At 49.9% G+C, this 20,845-nt stretch overlaps 2 protein-coding genes across 2 annotated transcripts; both read left to right on the top strand.

Annotated features, from left to right (window-relative positions):
- The first annotated feature begins 682 nt into the window (after positions 1 to 682).
- On the top strand, positions 683 to 3,437 carry LOC102450657 (mas-related G protein-coupled receptor member H-like). Its single transcript, XM_089778758.1, has one exon. It carries the CDS (start codon positions 1,378 to 1,380, stop codon positions 2,323 to 2,325), a length of 948 nt encoding a protein of 315 aa, XP_089634884.1. The 5' UTR covers positions 683 to 1,377; the 3' UTR covers positions 2,326 to 3,437.
- A 6,319-nt stretch (positions 3,438 to 9,756) lies between these two features.
- On the top strand, positions 9,757 to 13,665 carry LOC102447570 (proto-oncogene Mas-like). The gene is made up of 2 exons (XM_075928506.2): positions 9,757 to 10,059; positions 10,460 to 13,665. Exon 2 carries the CDS (start codon positions 10,522 to 10,524, stop codon positions 11,482 to 11,484), a length of 963 nt encoding a protein of 320 aa, XP_075784621.2. The 5' UTR covers positions 9,757 to 10,059; positions 10,460 to 10,521; the 3' UTR covers positions 11,485 to 13,665.
- The last annotated feature ends 7,180 nt before the right edge of the window (positions 13,666 to 20,845 follow it).

Below are 20,845 nucleotides of genomic sequence, written 5' to 3'. Positions count from 1 at the left end.
TTTATGAAGAGACGCATCAAAAATAAAAAAATAAGCCACTTTGTGAGCAGTACAAGAAGTAACATCCCCCCACCCAACATGTCTATTCAGTCGGGAGATGAGTGAAGGACAATTGGTGTTTGTGAGAGTGACAGAGGCAGATGCAGTGTGTGAGCGACAGAGATTTGCATTGCCAAGCTCTTGCCATCCCCTTATCTCTGTGTGGAGGGTGCACTCAGGGTACAGAAGTGGGGAGAGGAGGGACATGACATCAGCCCCCCCCTTTCTCCCATATCCCTCACAGCCAGCAGGAAGCTCCCGGGGGGGCAGCTCCAAGGCAGAGGACAGGAGCAGCATGACAGAGGGTGGAGGGGCAAATGAAGCGCTACCGGTTGAGAGCTTCCTACCAAACCATCCCTACAGTGCTCAGCCTGGGAGACTCTGCTCTAGGATGGAGATAGTCATCAAAGAACAAACACCTAATATATCAACATAAAAAAAAGACGAAAATATGTGACCCTCCCCAAGGCTGCATTTATCTGCCCCATAACAGCTTCCTACGACATCAATCTCATCTGATTTTATCTTGGGCGAGCCACTTCCTCTTTGTTAAGGGGAGCAGGACCAATGTGCAGAGAACTTATCCGGCCACCCCATGCTCACAAGACCTCCGGATACCGTTGTCTCTGTGTCCCACCCTCCAGTGTGGGCAAGACAATTCTCTGCCTACAGTTGGCAGGCGCTGGGTGCAGAAGCTGCACCGGGACTGGCAGGGACATCCTCTGCACCTGGGTAACAGACGATTGCTTGGAAAACGTGCCCAAGAAAATCCTCCCTGGAGAATTGCAGTTTGTGACCATAAGACACTGAGATTCTGAAGTGGATCCAGCCCAGCCCGGCTCCTGTAAACACGCAGTTTGGGAGGAAGACAGGTAAGGGACGGCTGGAAGGATTCACTGCTCATTGTCACCATTGATTGATTAGACAGCATGATTCTTTTTCTCTCCCACTCTCGTCTCTCCCTCCTTCCCCCGCATGCTGTTTCCTGGCAATCCATGGCCAGCCAACACCCTGCCCCATTTCTGCTTCTCTCTCTTTGTCTGTCTGTCTGTCCAGCTTTCTCCCTGGGTTTAATTTTCTCTCTGCCACTTGCTGTCACTCCAGGCTGCTCCCCATCTCTGGGCCTTTTTCCATGTCTTTCTCTGTCCCCAGCATCTCCAAAGCCACTGGGTGCGGCTGGTCCAGGGCAGGAGGCTGAGGAGGGGCTAGAACAAGCAGTGAAAACACAGAGCTGGGAGGTCAGTCACAGATTTCCCCATCTGCTCTCTCCCAACAGCACAGGAGCGTGCGAGAGAAGGGCAGCGGGGGACACCAGCATCCTGCAGCAGTGGTTCCAAGATGGCCGAACTGAGCAGAGAGACCCTGCCACCAACAGCCTCTGGCTGGGATTACGAATATGAACATAACGACACTGAATGCCGAGAGTCTGATGCCCCTGAAGTGACCTTTCTCAGCATCACTCTGATCATCTGCCTGTTGGGGCTGGTGGGGAACGGGATCGTCATCTGGTTCCTGGGCTTCCGCATGAAGAGGAACCCCTTCACCGTCTACGTCCTCAACCTGGCCATCGCCGACACTGGCTTCCTCCTCTTCACACTTGCCTATCTTGCCGCTTACACGGTTCAATATCTGTTTTGTGACATATTATCCCTGTTTGCAGTGCTGTGTCTGTGGATGTACAGCACCAGCCTGTACCTCCTGACGGCCATCAGCACCGAGAGGTGCGTGTCCGTCCTCTACCCCATCTGGCACCGATGCCACCGGCCAAGGCACTTGTCTGCCACCGTGTCTGCCCTGCTCTGGGCTCTCTCCAGCCTGCTTTGCTGTTCTGTGGGCATTTTTTGTCTAGTTCTCGTCAGTGAAATTTGTTTCACTTCCTTCCTGTACATCTTTGTTCTGAATGTCCTGATATTCTCCCCTGCCATGGTTCTGTCCAGTCTGATCCTCTTCATCAAGGTGCAACGAAGCTCCCAGCGGCGCCCGCCCGGCAAACTCTATGTTGTCATCCTGCTCACTGTCCTCTTCTTCCTCCTCTTCACTCTCCCTGAGAGTGTCGACCTTCTCCTCACCTACCTGCGCTTACCTGCACTTACTGAGTTGTTACATGCGCTGACCTGTGCAAGCAGCAGCATCAACCCAGTCATTTACTATCTAGTCGGGAGCTACAGGAAGCGGCGATTCCGTGGCTCTCTCAAACTCGCACTCCAGAGGGTTTTTGAAGAGCAGGCAGATTCCGGAGAAGACAGAAACGCCCCCAGCACAGACCCAAAGGAGATGGCTGTTTAAATCCCTTCAGCAGCCAGCCTGGGAGACCCTTTCTGGGCATGGAGATTTCCCTACATCCCAGAAAGGGAAAGGACCTTCCTAATTCTTCCCCACCCCTGCCCTAGTGTGGATCCCCAGGGCTCCTTTGCTGCTGTCAGCCACCAATAGTTCTCCCTTTGCCTGATCTGGCTCCCGCTGGAATCAGTTTGGAAAGTCCAAGTGACTTGAGTGGGAACAAGTCTCAGGGGCATCACTGTGTTAGCCTGAGTCTGCACAAACGATGAGGAGTCTTGTCATCTTAAACACTCAGGGTATGTCTACACTTCAAAGTTAATTCGAACTAACAGATGTTAGTTCGAATTAAGTTTGATAGGCGCTACACATGCGACCCACTAGTTCGAACTTAATTCGAACTAGCAGAGCGCTTAAATCGAACTAGGTAAACCTCATTCTACGAGGACTAACGCCTAGTTCGAATTAACTACTTCGAATTAAGGGCTGTGTAGCCATTTAATTCGAACTAGTGGGAGGCTAGCCCTCCCCAGCTTTCCCTGGTGGCCACTCTGGCCAACACCAGGGAAACTCGTATGCCCCCCTCCCGGCCCCGGACCCCTTAAAGGGGCACGGGCTGGCTATGTTGCCTGTGCCAGGTGCAAGCCTGCCAGCACCCAGCCAGAAGACCCTGCACCTGGCACGGCTTGAGACAGCCACCCGCTGCCACCGAGCCGTCCCCCTCTTCCCGGGACCAGGCTGGCGGCTCTCGGGAGCCTGCCCAGGACTGCAAGAGGCAGGAACCCGCCTGGTCTAGTGCGGACATCGTGGACCTCATCCACGACCTCCGCACTAGGCACAGGAAAGTGGCCATCTAGGGCAGGAGAGCTGCCAGCCTGGCCAGCCAGGAGCAGGTTTGCATGAAAATCAAGGTGGTCCAGTGAGATCCCGACCCTGAGCCCTGAGCTTAGAATGGCCGTACTGGGTCAGACCAAAGGTCCATCTAGCCCAGTAGCCTGTCTGCCGACAGCGGCCAACCCTAGGGACCCTGGACGGGATGGACCAAAGACAGTGACCAAGCCATTTGTCTCGTGCCATCCCTCTCCAGCCTTCCACAAACAGAGGCCAGGGACACCACTCCTACCCCCTGGCTCATACCTCTCCATGGACCCAACCTCCATGACTTTATCTCACTTCTTTGTAAACTCTGTTCTAGTTCTAGCCTTCACAGCCTCCTGCAGCAAGGAGATCCACAAGTTGACTCTTTGCTTTGTGAAGAAGAACTTTCTGTTATTGGTTTGAAGCCTGCTACCCATTCCTTTCATTTGGTGTCCTCTAGTCCTTCTATTATGGGAACTAATGGACAACTTTTCTGTATGCACCCTCTCCACACCACTCATGCTTTTATAGACCTCTATCCTATCCCCTCTCAGTCTCCTCTTTTCTAAGCTGAAAAGTCCCAGTCTCTTTAGCCTCTCTTCATATGGGACCTGTTCCAAACCCCTCATCATTGTAGTTGCCCTCCCCTCTCCCACCCTTTCTCTTCCCCTCTCCCACCTCCTTTTCCCAGTCTCACCCAGTTTTGTTAAATAAAGAGAGTTTCTATTTTTGAACACACATGTCCTTTATTTTGTACATCAGGAAGGGGGGCTAGGGAGGGGTAAGTGGAAGGAGGTGAGGGAAGAATGGGGTACGAGCCCCCGATGGGGAGGACTGGGGTGGCTCTGTGGGCTCCTCGGGGTGGAAACTCTCCTGCAGCCCCCCGATTGACCCCTCTCCCCAGATGGCAGCCTGCGGTAAGTGCAGCTGGGCTGATGGCCGAGTGCTGTGATGTGCCCAGTGTGGGCACTCAGGGCACTCCAAGCCAGGACTGCTTTGCAAGCGGGGAACCCCTGAGAACTGTCTGTCCGGGATGGGGGTCGGGACCCTTTAAGCACAGCCCTCGGCTAGCCTGAAGCAGCAGCTCCACGCTCTAAGTCCTCATCTGATGCTCTGCCGGCACTGCTTCCGGCCATCCTTAACCCCAGTTCAGGGTCCACTCCGTGTGGACATGCTAGTTCGAATTAGCAAAATGCTAATTCGAACTAGTTTTTAAGTCTGGATGCACTAATTCGAATTAGCTTAGTTCGAGTTAATTAATTCGAACTAAGTTAGTTCGAATTAGCGCTGTAGTGTAGACATACCCTCACAGGTTTATTTGGGCTTGAGCTGATCCCAGCTGGGATTTGAATCATTCCCCGTTTGTGCTGATGGCAGTGGTACAAACTAACCCACAACCGGTCAGAGATCAGTCCATCTATCAGCATTGCTGGGTTGTAAGGGAGAGCCTGTCACTGGCCATTGGAGAGACAGAGAGAGAAGAGCACTGAGCGCAGAGGGAAAAGAATAAGGTGAACTGGTGACCTCCCTAGGCTATTTATTCCAATGTTTAAGTGCTTGTCCAGTGACAAGCAGGAAGTTTCTTTTTAAATACCTCTTGCTGCCATTTAAGCCCATTGCTTCTTGTCCTATCCTCAGACGCCCAGGAGAACAATTTTTCTCCTTCCTTCTTGTAACACCTTTTTAGCTACTTGAAAACTGCTATCATGTCCCCCCTCAGTCTTCTCTTTTCTAAACTAAACAAGCCCAATTCTTTCAGCCTTCCCTCTTAGGTCATGTTTTTTAGTCCTTTTAATCATTTTTATTGCTCTTCTTTGGACCTTCTCTAATTTCTCCACATCTTTCTTGACATGTGGTGCGCAGAACTGGACCCAATACTCTAACTGAGGCCTATTCAGCGCAGAGTAGAGTGAAAGAATGACTTCTCTTGTCTTGCTCACAACACTCTTGTTAATGCAGCCCAGAATCATGTTTGCTTTTTTAGCAACTGTGTCACATTGTTGACTCATATTTAGCTTGAGGTCCACTATGATCCCCAGATCCCTTTCTGCTGTGCTCCTTCCTAGACAGTCGCTTCCAATTCTGTATGTGTGAAACGAATTGTTTCTTCCTAGGAGAAGTCCTTTGCATTTGTGCTTATTAAACTTCATCCTATTAACCTCAGACTATTTATCCAGTTTGTGCAGGTCATTTTGAATTATGTCATGTTCGCTTGCTCGGATGTGTGCCACCGTATTATGGAAGAAAGAATACTAAAACAAGGGATAATTAGAAGTTGCATGACTTTAAATATTTTATTATTATAAAATGAAATAAAAAGAAAATTAATATCGCAACATTTTCAGTAACCATTAGGTATCTTCATGTATCTGTGCTTTGAGGCATAAAACAAAGTTCTCCATTTGTGCCATACCAAACAAAATTAGTTATGATTAATATTGATACATGAAATGAAATAGTTGTTATAATCAGGGCTCGCCGAACTGCAGCGAGCCCGGCTTGCCAGCATCGCTGTCCGGCGATCTACGCAAGCGCAAATCGTTCTGTACATGCGCAGATCGCTCAAACCGGGCTCTTCCGGGTTACAATCTACTCGCCGTAGGCGAGTAGATTGTATAATTTGGTTATAGTTTATGTTTGAAATTAAAGATTATGTCTCTTGACTTGACACATATGGAAAAAACGTTATGAGTTTATACATGTAAAAGTGTATTGGTCCTCTCTTTTGTGTTGTGATTTGTGGAACAAATTTAAACATTTTGTTTTGATGCAAGAAATTACTTCATTGATTATTTTTATTGAGGAGACCACTAATCACAGTTACTAGAATGAGACCAGTAGCCACTAAGGGTAAGTCTACACTACATGGCTCTGTCGACGGAGCCAGGTAGATTGCCTTTGGAGACATAGGAAAATGAAGTAACGATTTAAATAATTGCAGCTTCATTTAAATTAAAATGGCTTCCGCGCCGTGCCGATCAGCTGTTTGTCGGCACAGTGCTGTAGCCTGGATGCTCCGCAGTCAACATCAAAGGCATTTGTCTACCTCCCCGGTAAACCTCATCCCATGACGGGGAAGGGACATGGGCAGCAAAGGAGGGGAAAGGAAAGGGGCTTGTGTAGAGGGGGAGGGGAAGAAAGTGGAAGGCACCAAGAGACAAATGCAGGGGGCCAAGTGCAGACAATGAGGGACAGAGCAGGAGGGGAGGTGTCTGTGGGGGGGGAGGCAGGGTGATGCTGGGAGAGGACAGGAGAGGGGAAGGGCATTTGGGGCTAGAGGGAAAGGGGGAGGTGCTGGGAGAAGGCTTGAAAGAAGGTGTGGGCATGAGAAAGGTGGGGATGGAGCAAGGCACGTGTGAGGGCACAGGGGCATGAGGGGAATGGGGCAAAGAGTGGTGAGGGGGTGGGCATCAGGGAAAAAGAGGGTCAAAGGGAACAGGGGCAGTAAGGGAAGGGGGAGGAACCAGGAGGGTGCAAGGCTAAGGGAAGGTGCAGGTGCCAGGGGATTCACAATGGCCTTACCCTCTCCTCTCCCTGCATCACCCTGCCCTCCCTCCCACTGACACCCCCCCTCCTGCCCTTTTCCTCATTGTCTCCACTTCCCCCCTAGCATTTGTGTCTCCTCTACCCGGTGCCTTTCTCCTTTTCCCCCTCTTCCCTCCCCCTCCATACAAGCTCCTTCCCCTTTCTTCCTCGTCCACACTCCCCCACCACAAAAGCCCCTTCCTCTCCCATTCCTTCCTCTTATTCCCCCCCTCCTTACCTACAGCTTCTTCCTTACAGCTTGGAGGGCTGGAGTCAGAGCCAGCCCAAGCGGCAGGGCTGGCGAGGGGCACCCCCGGGGCACCGCACTGTGCTGTTGGGAGAGGCGGGGCCCCCTCAGGTGACATGATGCACCTGTGGCATTTTTTTTAAAACAAAGTGAATCAGACTTTGAGGGGCCCATTTCTCTTCCCACTCCTATTGCCAGACGTTCTGATCTGGGTCCAGGGGGATTGGTCCCACGAGACTCACTGGTGTCATTACAACTGCACAAAGCCCTGGAGATCTGCTCTAGGGCAGGACTCTGCTCCGAGTCAGGGTGGGGACGGATTAGGAAGCCCTCACGGGACCTTTCCCAAGTTCTTTGATTTCTTGCTTTATACTCAGACTCATCAAAAATAAAAAAATAAGCCACTTTGTGAGCAGTACAAGAAGTAACAACCCCCCACCCAGCATGTCTATTCAGTCGGGAGATGAGTGAAGGACAATTGGTGTTTGTGAGAGTGACAGAGGCAGATGCAGTGTGTGAGCGACAGAGATTTGCATTGCCAAGCTCTTGCCATCCCCTTATCTCTGTGTGTGGAGGGTACACTCAAGGTACAGAAGTGGGGGGAGGAGGGACACCCTGACATCAGCCCTCCCTTCTCTCTCCCATATCCCTCACAGCCAGCAGGAAGCTCCCGGGGGCCCACCTCCAAGGCAGAGGACAGGAGCAGCATGACAGCGGGTGGAGGGTGAAATGAAGTGCTAGCGGTTGAGAGCTTCCTACCCAAACCATTCCTACAGTGCTCAGCCTGGGAGACTCTGCTCTAGGATGGAGATAGTCATCAAAGAACAAAAACCTAAGGGTATGTCTACACTACAAAGTTAGTTCGAACTAACATCCGTTAGTTCGAACTAACTTTCATAGGCGCTACACTAGCGCTCCGTTAGTTCGAACTTAATTCGAACTAGCGGAGCGCTTAGTTTGAACTAGGTAAACCTCATTCCACGAGGATTAAGCCTAGTTGGAACTTACTAGTTCGAATTAAGGGCTATGTAGCCCCTTAATTCGAACTAGTGGGAGGCTAGCCCTCCCAAGGTTTCCCTGGTGGCCACTCTGGCCAACACCAGGGAAACTTGTATGCCCCCCTCATGGTCCCGGACTCCTTAAAGGGCCATGGGCTGGCTACGGTGCCCGTGCCAGGTGCAAGCCTGCCAGCACCCAGCCAGCAGACCCTGCACCTGGCACGGATCGAGCCACCCACCCGATGTCCCCCAGCCCACCCCCTCTTCCCGGGACCACGCTGGCGGCTCCCGGGAGCTTGCCCTGGACCGCAAGAGGCGGGCACCCATCTGGGCTAGTGCGGACATCGTAGACCTCGTCCACGATCTCTGCACTAGGCACAGGAAAGTGGCCAGCTAGGGCAGGAGAGCTGCCAGCCTGGCCACCCAGGAGCAGGTGTGCAAGAGAATCAAGGGGGTCCACTGAGACCCCCGACCCTGAGTCCTGAGCTTACAATGGCCATCCTGGGTCAGACCAAAGGTCCATCTAGCCCAGTAGCCTGTCTGCTGACAGCGGCCAACCCTAGGGACCCTGGAAGAAGTGACCAATCCATTTGTCTCGTGCCATCCCTCTCCAGCCTTCCAAAAACCTTGAGCAGGGACACCACTCCTACCCCCTGGCTAATAGCACTCCATGGACCCAACCTCCATGACTTGATCTCACTTCCCTTTAAACTCTGTTCTAGTTCTAGCCTTCACAGCCTCCTGCAGCAAGGAGATCCGCAAGTTGACTCTTTGCTTTGTGAAGAACAACTTTCTGTTACTAGTTTGAAGCCTGCTACCCATTCCTTTCCTTTGGTGTCCTCTAGTCCTTCTTTATGGGAACTAATGAAGAACATTTCTGTATGCACCCTCTCCACCCCACTCCTGCTTTTAGAGACCTCTATCCTGTCCCCCCTCCGTCTCCTCTTTTCTAAGCTGAAAAGTCCCAGTCTCTTTAGCCTCTCTTCATATGGGACCTGTTCCCAACCCCTGATCATTTTAGTTGCCCTCTCCTCTCCCAGCCTCTCTCTTCCCCTCTCCCACCTCCTTTTCCCAGTCTCCCCCAGTTTTGTTCAATAAAAACAGATTCCATTTTGGAAGACACGTTATCTTTATTTTGTACATCAAGAAGGGGGGCTAGGGAAGGGTAAGTGGAAGAAGGTGAGGGAGGAATGGGGTACGAGCCCCCGATGGGGAGGACTGGGCTGGCTCTGCGGGCTTCTGGGGGTGGAAGCTCTCCTGCAGCCCCCCAATTGCTCCCTCTCCCCAGGTGGCAGCCTGCGGCGAGTGCAGCTGGGCTGATGGCCGAGTGGTGTGATGTGCCCAGTGTGAATACTCCGGGCAATCCCATCCAGGACTGCTTTGCAAGCGGGGCACCCCTGAGAACTGTCTGTCTGGGGTGGGGGTCGGGATCCTTTAAGCACAGCCCTTGGCTAGCCTGAGACAGCATCTCCATGCTCTAAGTCCTCCTCTGATGCCCTGCCGGCACTGCTTCGGGCCATCCTTAACCCCGGTTCAGGGTCCACTTAATGTGGACAACTAGTTTGAATTAGCAAAACGCTAATTCGACCTAGTTTTTTAGTCTGGATCCGTTAGTTCGAATTAGCTTAATTCGAATTAACTAATTCGAACTAAGCTAGTTCGAATTAACGTTGTAGTGTATACAAATCCTAATATATCAACATAAAAAAAAGACGAAAATATGTGACCCTCCCAAGGCTGCATTTATCTGCCCCATAACAGCTTCCTACGACATCAATCTCGTCTGATTTAATCTTGGGCCAGCCACTTCATCTTTGTTAAGTGGAGCAGGACCAATGTGCAGAGATCTTATCAGGCCACCCCGTGCTCATGAGACCTCCGGATACCGTTGTCTCTGTGTCCCACCCTCCAGTGTGGGCAAGACAGTTCTCTGCCTACAGTTGGCAGGCGCTGGGTGCAGTAGCTGCATCGGGACTGGCAGGGACATCTTCCACACCTGGGTAACAGACGATTGCTTGGAAAACGTGCACAAGAAGATCCTCCCTGGAGAAATGCACTTAGTGACCATGGGATACTGAGATTCTGAAGTAAACACGCAGTTCGGGAGGAAAGCAGGTAAGGGACGGCTGGAAGGATTCACTGCTCATTGTCACCATTGATTGATTAGACAGGGTTATTCTTTTTCTCTCCCACTATCGTCTCTCCCTCCTTCCCCCGCATGCTGTTTCCTGACAATTCGTGGCCAGCCAACACCCTGCCCCATTTCTGCTTCTCTCTCTTTGTCTGTCTGTCCAGCTTTCTCCCTGGGTTAAATTTTCTCTCTGCCACTTGCTGTCGGTCCAGGCTGCTCCCCTTCTCTGGGCCTTTCTCCATGTCTTTCTCTGTCCCCAGCATCTCCAAAGCCACTGTGTGCGGATGGTCCAGGGCTGGAGGCTGAGGAGGGGCTAGAACAAGCAGTGAAAACACAGACCTGGGAGGTCAGTCACCAATTTCCCCATCTGCTCTCTCCCAACAGCACAGGAGTGTGCGAGAGAGAGGCAGCGGGGGACACCAGCATCCTGCAGCAGTGGTTCCAAGATGGCCGAACTGAGCAGAGAGACCCTGCCACCAACAGCCTCTGGCTGGGATTATGAATATGAACATAACGACACTGAATGCCCAGAGTTTGATGCCCCTGAAGTGACCTTTATCAGCATCACTGTGATCATCAGCGTTTTGGGGCTGGTGGGGAACGGGATCGTCCTCTGGTTCCTGGGCTTCCGCATGAAGAGGAACCCCTTCACCGTCTACGTCCTCAACCTGGCCGTCGCCGACACTGGCTTCCTCCTCTACTCGCTTGCCTATCTTGCCGCCTACATGGTGGAATATCTGTTTTGTGACAATACTGACTTTCATTACATATTATTTCTGATTACAATGCTGTGTCTGTGGACGTACAGCACCAGCCTGTACCTCCTGACGGCCATCAGCACCGAGAGGTGTGTGTCCGTCCTCTACCCCATCTGGCACCGCTGCCGCCGGCCAAAGCACTTGTCTGCCATCGTGTCTGCTCTGCTCTGGGCTGTCTCCAGCTTGCTTTGCTGGTTTATGGGCATTTTTTGTCTAGTTCTCAGTGAAAGCTGTATCAATTCCCTCCTGTACGTCTTTGTTCTGAATGTCCTGATATTCACCCCCGTCATGGTTCTGTCCAGTCTGATCCTCTCCATCAAGGTGCAACGAAGCTCCCAGCGGCGCCCGCCCGGCAAACTCTATGTCGTCATCCTGCTCACCGTCCTCTTCTTCCTCCTCTTCACTCTCCCTCAGAGCGTTGACCTTCTCCTCACCTACATGGACATACATGAGCCCACTGACATGTTTCATGCGCTGGCCTGTGCAAGCAGCAGCATCAACCCAGTCATTTACTTTCTCGTCGGGAGCTACAGGAAGCGGCGATTCCGTGGCTCTCTCAAACTTGCACTTCGAAGGGTATTTGAAGAGCAGGCAGATTGTGGAGAAGACAGAAACACCCCCAGCAGAGATCCAGTGGAGACAATTGTTTAAATCCCTTCAGCAGCCAGCCTGGGAGACCCTTTCTGGGCATGGAGATTTTCCTACATCCCAGAAAGGGAAAGGACCTTCTTAATTCTTCCCCACCCCTGCCCTAGTGTGGATCCCCAGGGCTCCTTTGCTGCTGTCAGCCACCTATATGTCTCCCGTTGCCTGATCTGGCTCCCGCTGGAATCAGTTTGGAAAATCCAAGTGACTTGAGTGGGAACAAGTCTCAGGGGCATCGCTGTGTTATCCTGAGTCTGCACAAACAATGGGGAGTCTTGGCACCTTAAACACTCACAGGTTTATTTGGGCTTGAGCTGATCCCCAGCTGGGATTTGAATCATTCCCTGTTTGTGCCAATGGCAATGATACAAACTAACCCACAACCGGTCAGAGTTCAGTCCATCTATCAGCATTGCCAGGTTGTAAGGGAGGGACTGTCACTGGCCATTGGAGAGACAGAGAGAGGAGAGCACTGAGCGCAGAGGGAAGAGAATAAGGTGACCTGGTTCAGAAGAGAAGCCATGTGCAGGACTGGGGACCCGGCACCCGCTAAGGGACTCTTAGCTTCACCCCATGCATGCACCAGCATGGTGGGGAAAGCAAGGCAGGGCAAAGGGGTTGGTGTTTATTGTGGTGTCGAGATTTGTATATTTTGCGCACTCGCTTCAGCAAAGAGGAATTGGTTTGAAATCCCTTTGAAAGCCCATGTGTGCGTTTGCTTCACAGTTTTATGATGTATACTCTGTCCAATTATTTTTATGTAGAAATAGATATGGAATCTTATGGTTATTATTGTAGAAATGATTCAGACTTTTATCGTTATTATTTTGTTTTTAGTTCCATAGTAGATATTGTAATATCATGTAGTGAAAGAATGGAATGATCTGATTTTTTTTTTACTTCTGTTTGTAATCCCTGTTCCGTATTGGTATGTGTACACAGCAAAGTGATTTCGAAATAACAGCCATTATTTCAAAATAACTTTACCAGAGTCTACACAGCCAGACCGCCATTTCAAAATCCAATCAAAATAGCGGAGGGCTCAGTTTGAAATTGGTAAACCTCATTTCATGCGGAATAGCACCAATTTCAAAATTGCTATTTCAAAATCAGCGCTGTGTAGACGCTTATTTCAAAATAGGTGGCCTCCAGCCCTTCCCAGGATGCTCTGGTGGCCACTCTGGGCACAATGAAGAAAACTCCTCTCCCTCCCCCCTCCCTGGTGCCCTTAAAGGGGTAGATTCTGGCCACTGTGCCTATGCCAGCTCGAAGCCTGCCAGGCCGGAGCCAGCAGTTGCTGCACCTGACCCAGTGGCCCAAAGATGAGCCAGGCAGCCAGTGCCAGCCAGCCCTCCACCACTCCCCAGAACCAGTCTGACAACTCTCAGGAGCCTGCCAGGGGCTGGAAAAAGCAGGCACCTGCCTAGTCCAGTGCGGAGATCAGGGGCTCAATTCAGGTTTGGGGGGATGCCTCCAACATCCATGATCTCCGCACTAAACAGAGGAACACAACTGTCTACAGGCAGGATGGCTGCCAGCCTGGCCACCAAAGGCCACATGAGAACCCAGGAGCAAGATCACATGAAAATAAAGGAGCTGCAGCAGGTGTATGCCAGGACCACGGGGGGCAGCTCCCAACCAGGGGCAGACCCATCCTCCTTCCCCTATTTTGATTCCATGAACTGAATCCTAGGGGGCAGGATGATCCGTGCCCCTCATGTGGTCATTGACCCTGGGGCAGAGTTTGCTGCCCCCTGCTACTCCAGCCCCTGCTGCCTCCCCAGCTACCGCTCCTCCTCCCACTCCTTCTCTCCCTCCTGCTTCTTCCTCCCCACCCTCCCCTCACCCCCAGTGACGCCAAGGCCCCGGCACCGACGGTGCTGGGAGACAGTTGGGCCAGCAAGATCCCCAGTCCTAAGCCCAGAGCTTCTTCTCCCCCTTCCTCTCCCTGCTTGCCCCTTTCAGCTCCCTCCTCCCACCCTTCCTCCTCCCCTCTCCCACCTTCTTTCCCCAGTCTCACCTCAGTTTCATTCCCCTCCCACCCCAGTTTTGTTCAATAAAGAGGCTTTGTTGTAATGAACACATGTGTTTTTTACTGTACATCAGGAAAGGGAGCTAGAGAGGGGTAAGCGGAAGGATGTGAGGGAGGAATGAGGCACAAGCCCTCATTGGGGCAAACTAGGAAGACTGTTACTGCCTGCAAAATGTGCTGCCAGGCTCGCAGCAACACGTCCAGGAGAAGCATCAGTGTCCTGGGGCGGCTCCGGCTTCATGCTGAAGAGTGCTGTGGTGTTCTGAGTGAGGGCAACCAGAGTATACAGAAAAAAAATGCTTTGCTGTCCCTCAGCGAGGTAGGCAAGCAAGCAGAGAAACCTTAGAACCAGATGTCCAGGGGGTCCCTTTAAGCACAGCTCTCAAGGTAACTCCTGACCTGATGCCCTGTCAGAACCCATTCCAACTGGCCTTATATGTGATTCAGCATTCTACCAGTGTGGATGCAATATTTCAAAATAGCAAAACGCTATTTCAAACTGCATTTTGTGTCTACACACGTTATTTCAAAATAAACTATTTCAAAATAAGATATTTCAAAATAATGCTTTAGTGTAGACATACCCTATGAGAGTAAGGAATGAGTGAGAGCACAGGGTAAAGGCCACTGTTGAACCAGAGATGGTAGACGGGAGGATCCAATTTAGAGAGGTCTCTCCCTTCAGTTTCCCTTTCCACCCTCCTTTTTTGTCACAGGTCAGCAGAGAATCATAGAGACAAGGGAGAGTAGGGTGAGTCCATGACTATGGTTAATGACTGGTCAGGGTGACTAACTATTATCAGCCAGTGGTCTGAATGAGCTAACTACTGCCATCTGCTAATCAACTGTAGGAGAAGGCTTCACAAGCAGACCTTATTTATATAGACATACTTACTTTGCCACACAGATCAGTAGACAGACTTGCTGTGTCAAGGTGACCAATTTTGGCTCTTTTGTGTTGAAATTCACTTAAGACTTGGAGCTGGGAGAGTGAAATGTTGTTATCCATTTTGTCTGATTAAAAGGTAAAAGACCTGAACTTAAAATGACCTGACTTAGGGTCTACCATCACATCACATCTAACTGAAAGGCACAGAAGATGGAAACATGTTTTATTTCTGGTGGTGTAGAGTCTGTTTGGGAGTCCTCAATATGCAGGCAATATGGGTATATCTACAGTACATGGCTCCATCGACGGAGCCATGTAGATGAGGTTTGTAGACATAGCAAAATGAAGCGGTGATTTAAATAATTTCCGCTTCATTTACATCAAAATCGCTGCCACACTGTGCTGATCAGCTGTTTGTCGGCACAGCACAGTCGTCTGGACGCTCAGCTGTCGACATCAAAAGCCCCATTATGCCTCGTGATCAGATCTACTTCTGATGTGATATTTGTGTGGTTTTGAGTGGGGGTGGTTTTTTTTTTTTTTTGCTCAATAAAAAATCCTGGGTGTTAGGGCCCCACCAAAACTGTTCGAATTGGGCTCCACACTTCCTAAAGCCAGCCCTGACTGGCTTGGGCAGGAGGTTCTCAACCGCTGGCACTTCAGTCACCCCTGCCCCCACTGTCTGCTGCTCCTGCCCTTTGCTTTGTAGCTGCCCTCTCCCTTCCCGGGAGCTTCCTGCTGGCTGTGCAGGATGTGGGAGGGACAAGGGGGACGTTGATGTCAGGGTGTCCCTCCTCCCCCCACTCCTGTCACCCATCCCTACACACCGAGAGAAGGGGATGGAGGGAGCTTGGCAATGGAAATCTCTGTCGCTCACACGAACACCAACTGTCCTTCCCTCTCATCTCCCGACCTAATACACATGATGATGGTCGGGGGTGGAGGGGGGAAGGGTTTGTTATTTCTTGTACTGCTTACAAAGGGGAGTATTTTTTATTTTTGATGGGCATTATGTAATTTTCCTCTCTCTTGCACTTAAATTTAGTCCGTTGAGTGGTGAATTCTAACAAGCCTAAACTGTCGTGGCTGAGCAATTATCCCTGTGGTCAGTGCTGCTCCTGGAAATAGCTGGCACGTCCCTCTAGTCCCTGAGAGAGGCAGAGCAGGGGGTCTCCACAGGCTTTCCTTGCCGGCAGACACCGCTCCTGCAGCTCCCATTGATCAGTAACAGTGGCCAGTAGAAGCTGTGAGCTCAGTACCTGTAGATGAGGGAAAGCACATGGTGCCATTGCTCTATATACCAGCTGCTTTCAGGAGTGGTGCAGGGCCAGGGGTGGAGTAAGCCTGTCTTAGCCCCACTACTCTGCCACCTGGAAGCCATCTCAGTTGAATGGTACCCAGCCAGAGCCTGATCCTTGAACACCTGTACCAGCCCCGAACCTCCTCCTGCACCCAACCTCCTGCCCCAGACATGAGTCTCCCTGCACCAAAACTCCTTCCCACAGCTTGCACCCTGAAACCGCTCCTGGACCCAATCCCCCACCCTGGGCTAAGCCCAGAGCCCCTCCCACATTCCAAACCGCATGACCAAAGGCCAGAGCCTGCACCCTAAACCCCTACCCCTGCCTGGTGAAAGTGAGTGAGGATGGGGAAAGAAGCGGGATGGAATGAGCAGAGGGAGGCCTCAGAGAACGATTGGGAAAGGAAGTGCTGCTGGGCTGATTGAGTTTGAGGTAGACCTTACATTGCACTTAAATTGAAAACACAATTTTGTGGTTAAGAAGGTTGGAGACCTCTGCTCTAATAGGCTGTTTCTCTGAAGTACGGCCCTCTGATCTGGCGGATCCAGGCCCTTGCTAAGTGTACAGCTTCCATTGTTAAAGAGCTCTATTGACAGCATTTGGTCAGTTCTGCTAATTCATGTAAGACATTTCATACAGCTACCGTGAAATGATAATTAGTGTCAGAGTTTATTCAGGCTGTACATGGCTATTGGGCCATTATTTTCTGAGATTTCCCATTCAAAATATGTAGGAAGAGCCTCATAATCAGGGCTTGCCGAACCGTGGCGAGCCCTGCTTGCCAGCTGCGCTGTCCAGCAATCTGCACGTGAACCTGGCTCTTCAGGGTTACAATCTACTCACCACACACTCTAGCATTTCATTTCAATATTTAGGTGTGTCTAAGCTACAGAGAGTGGGATGGAGCTGTAGGGTGTCCACAAGGAACTCTCTAGCGATATCTGGTGCTGCCACAGGAGCAAGTCAGCTGATCAGCATGTCAACAGGTAATCCTAGGTCAATAATATCTCTATTCTATGGCTGATTGTATGGCTAGTCCATCAGGGGTTTAGGAGGCATAGGAAGTTGCTAAAGCCCACGCTGTCTATCCTGTATTGAGCTATATGAGCCTGAAGAACTGGTGCTGAAAGAGAAACTTAAAAAACAACTAATGTTTTGGAAGCACTTTAAAGACTAACAATACAGGTAGATCAGCTGTTCCCAACCTTTTCCAAATGAGGACTCATTTTGACAATTCAGGAAGACTTGGTGACCCAAGGCAATTCAAAAATGGGGGGAGGAGGGAGGGCAGAGCCACCTGGGGAGACACTTGGCGACCCTTTTGGAATGTGATGGCGACCCATATTTGCATCCCGAACCATAGGTTGGGAAACCCTGATGTAGATGGTATCATGAGCTTTCATGGGCACTTCTTCAGATGAGCTGTGCCCATGAAAGCTCATGATCCCATCTACATGTTTTGTTAGTCTATAAAGTGCTACCAGACCATTTCTTGTTTTTTTCAGTTTATCCTCTACAGACTAATTCGACTACCCCCTGAAGTTGGTGTTGAAAGGTTCACGTTCAAGAAAAGAGTTTGAATATAGGCTGTAAAATTCTACACAAATTGTGTCAGCTGAAATATTCGGAGTGGTGGAGAAATGTGCAGTGCAGTGCATATACAAATGCAGCTGGACAGCTAACCTAGGTCACTGGTTTTGAGCCTGAACATTGGTCTTCTGGTCAGGCTGATTAATCTGAAAAGGAGGAAAAAGGGTTTATTCCAGGCTGATGCCTCTTAGCCTGAGAGACAGCTCCCCACTCACCCTGCATCCCAAGAGGAATCACAGTCTGAGTGTGTTTCACTGTGTGGGAGAAGAACACTGGACAATGCTCTCACTGGACTGAAAGCCAATTTTAAATTGTAGTTTTGTTGCTGACAATTAAAGAAAGACCAGACTGATGGGTTGGGGGGGGGTCTTTTTCCCGTGGGTGTGGTTGAGTTAGACACTACAGATGGAAAAAATTGGCTTGGTCAACATGCACCTGGTGGACAGTGCAAGATGGTTCCTACAATAATCAGAACAGGAGAAAAGTGCTGGGTTGAAAGTGTTGGTGAGGAGAAACCTGCAAGAGGAAAATTAAATGCAGAATTTTTTCTATCATAAACACCCTCAATTCTAAGAGGTCTGCTGAGACTGTATGATTGACCCAAGCAGTGCACTCTGCAGAGCTTACTTGTCTACATTTAAAAGCCAGAGGTGCAGTGGGGGACTGGCGTGAGCAGGGAGTGCTGTGTCCTGGCTCACACTGGGTTTGGGACTGCTGCACTTCTTACATCCTTAGTGCGGGGTCTCAGTGGAGGCAGGCTGGGGATGTGGTGTCTTGGCAGAGTGGCAGTGAGCAGTCTGAGAGTGCGGGGTCTGAGCACAAGGGAAAGAGAGGCCACTTACATGTTTTCATGCAGCTCCCAAAACTGCATGCCCCAAGCACTGCCTCTCATTGCTCCTATTGACTGGATTGCGGAGCAGCGGGAAAACCCTCCAGGAAATATCCCCGTGCTGCTGTTCCCCCAGCTGTGGGAGGGGAGGGCAAACAGCAGTGCACAGCCACTTCTAGCTGCGCTTCACCTTTCCAGGACATTTCAGTGCTTTATGGGGACACAGGGATAGGAGATTTCAAATCGGGACTGTCCCAGAAAATCCAGGCCGTATGGTCGGCCTACAAATATCACATTAGTGGATGTGCAGTTGCATGAGCCTCTGATATGGTGGCTTATGTGGTTAGGTCCAGTGATGATGTCACTTTTACAGATCTGTGGACAGAGTTGTCAATGGAGTTCACTGCAGGGGTGGGTTCCTGAGGAATGATGTGCGATTACTGGAAAGAATTTGCTTCAGGGTAGCGGGGGTGCCTGCGAGGATTGGTCATCCTGTGCATTTTGTGGGGTTGTCCCTGCACAGGAGCCCTCATGACAGGCTGCTTTAAGCTGGGATTTCAGTTCTTCTTCTGAGACCGTTTTTTTCCAAATCTGCACATGTTCACTCCTCTATTACCAAGTCTAATTTACAGGAGGCGAGATGCTATTTGCAAACAGCCGCTACAGAGGAGGCAGTAACACACCTGAGAGCACATCATTATCAGAGTGACCCGTTTGCCACTTGGGGTTGGCTTCCAAACAGTACAAAACAGAACCAGCCCAAACCTGCCAGCCAGAAATCTGGGAAAACTGAACACCACCTTGGCTACCTCTCTGAAGCAATCCTTGTATTACTGCATGCACTAACTTTGTGTGTAACACAAGCAAAGTTTTACTAAGGGAAGAAAACACAGCAGTGATGTGGGAAAATGCTGCTTCAGTGCCTGGAAAGTGCATCTACAAATAATGAAACATCCTCCTTGCAATATTTTGGGCGTAGCCCTTTGCCTCAATTTCCTATGTCAGGGCTGAGTTAGTTTAGAATCTTCTTACATCAGATCAAGCTAATGTGCTTTACTTTGGAGAAACAGAACATCCAAGGAGAGATTCATGATCAGAGATTTTTATTTCATTATAGGGAAATGAACAGTATGGTCCTGACTCTACTCGTATTAAATTCATAGGAAATGATGCCCCCGATTTCAGTGGCACCAAGATTGGGCCCTGAGTGAGGAAAACGACAGACACGCACCTTCCGCACTGATGGCTGTCAGGAGGGATACGCTGGAGGCTAACGTGAACACCAGCAACAATTCCAAGTACCTAAGTAAGTAAAATAAAACCAATATAATGACTATTAGGATAAGAGCCAAGCAGAGGAGAAAGCTGAAGTCAGCAGCAGCCAGGTTGAGGACATAGACGGTGAATGGGGTACCTCTTAACACGGAAGCCAAGGATCCAGAGCACCACCCCATTTCCCACCAGCCCCAATGGGCACACGATCAGAGTAATACTAAATAGTGCTGTCAGTACATGGTCATCGCTAATTGGTTTGGATCTATTGAAATAGCTCCCATTATATATGGTTCCATTTTCCAGGCTGGATTCTATTGGAGGCAGGGATGTGGTCCTCAGGTCAGTCATCATGAAACCTCTGCTGCTGGATGGTGGTCTCTCCTTCTGCCCCTATCACATGCACCTGTAGGCAGAGAACAGATGGGGTATCAGTGTCTCAGACTTTCCCCATGCCGTGTTTCACTGATTTTTCAAGTTGCACCCAGGCCTCTTGGCATGGAACTGCTAGGTTCTGCGTGTGAGATCTCCAGAGCCCATAATGGCCTTGAGGGGTCTTAGTAACAGAGAGAGACATGGAGAAAGGCTTGTCGGTGTAGACCACTTTGGATGCAGAGGCAGAGAGACACTTCAAGATGGAGAGAGGAGCAGTGGGGGAAGAAAGATATAGGAAGGGCTGTCAATCGTTTATGGAAAGGGAATGATAGAAAAGGGACAGGGGTGCAGAATGGATGTTGGGAGAGAGAAAAAGAAGATCCATATAGTGTTAATGATGACAAAGAACACAGAATCCATCCACCAAATCCTTACCTTGCTTCCCTCTACTGAACTGAGTGTGTACTGAAGTGTCTTGAGCTTTGACTAAGTGTGTATTGGAGCTGGAGCAGTGTGGATCCAACTTAGATTATCAGGGTCAGTTGGTCAGTAATTGAGATTCTCCCCATAGGGTCCTTTTCCAAAAGTTATTTGAGGAAGACTCTGTTTTTCAGGATACTAAAAATTTCCCTGTGGGCTCCTGTGCCACACCTGACACTCAGTCCATAATGGACCCCATGTGAGAAATGCCTGCAATGCATTGGACAGGGAGATACATTGAGATCAGAGGTTTTGCATGAGTACTGGGAGGCTTTGTGATATCTGAAAGTATCAGGTCTCTGCTCCCTGTACATGTTTGCTTTTGATCTGCTTGGCATAATGGAAATAGCTTTCTAATGATTAAATCTCATGGAAAAGATAAGATAAGAAAAAAATCATTTTAATCTGAGAAATTCTCCTACTATATTTAGGCTGTAACTGACTGTTAATTATCTTGAAAATTATCACTTGCTTAACTGTTTAATTTTTCTGTAATTTTTACCAAACATACTTCTGGGAACTTTGATTAGGTATTTTGTGTCTGCTTTGAAATGCCCATCACTATGGTGTCTTGCTTTAAATATATATATATCTTTCAC

Source organism: Pelodiscus sinensis, chromosome 5, assembly GCF_052426305.1.
Source record: "Pelodiscus sinensis isolate ZL-2025 chromosome 5, ASM5242630v1, whole genome shotgun sequence".
Lineage (NCBI taxonomy): Eukaryota > Metazoa > Chordata > Testudines > Trionychidae > Pelodiscus > Pelodiscus sinensis.
This window is presented reverse-complemented; position numbering and strand designations above follow the sequence as displayed.

Coding starts and splice junctions, on each gene's coding strand:
- LOC102450657 (XM_089778758.1), top strand. CDS start 1,378: ATGGCCGAACTGAGCAGAGAGACCCTGCCACCAACAGCCTCTGGCTGG.
- LOC102447570 (XM_075928506.2), top strand. CDS start 10,522: ATGGCCGAACTGAGCAGAGAGACCCTGCCACCAACAGCCTCTGGCTGG.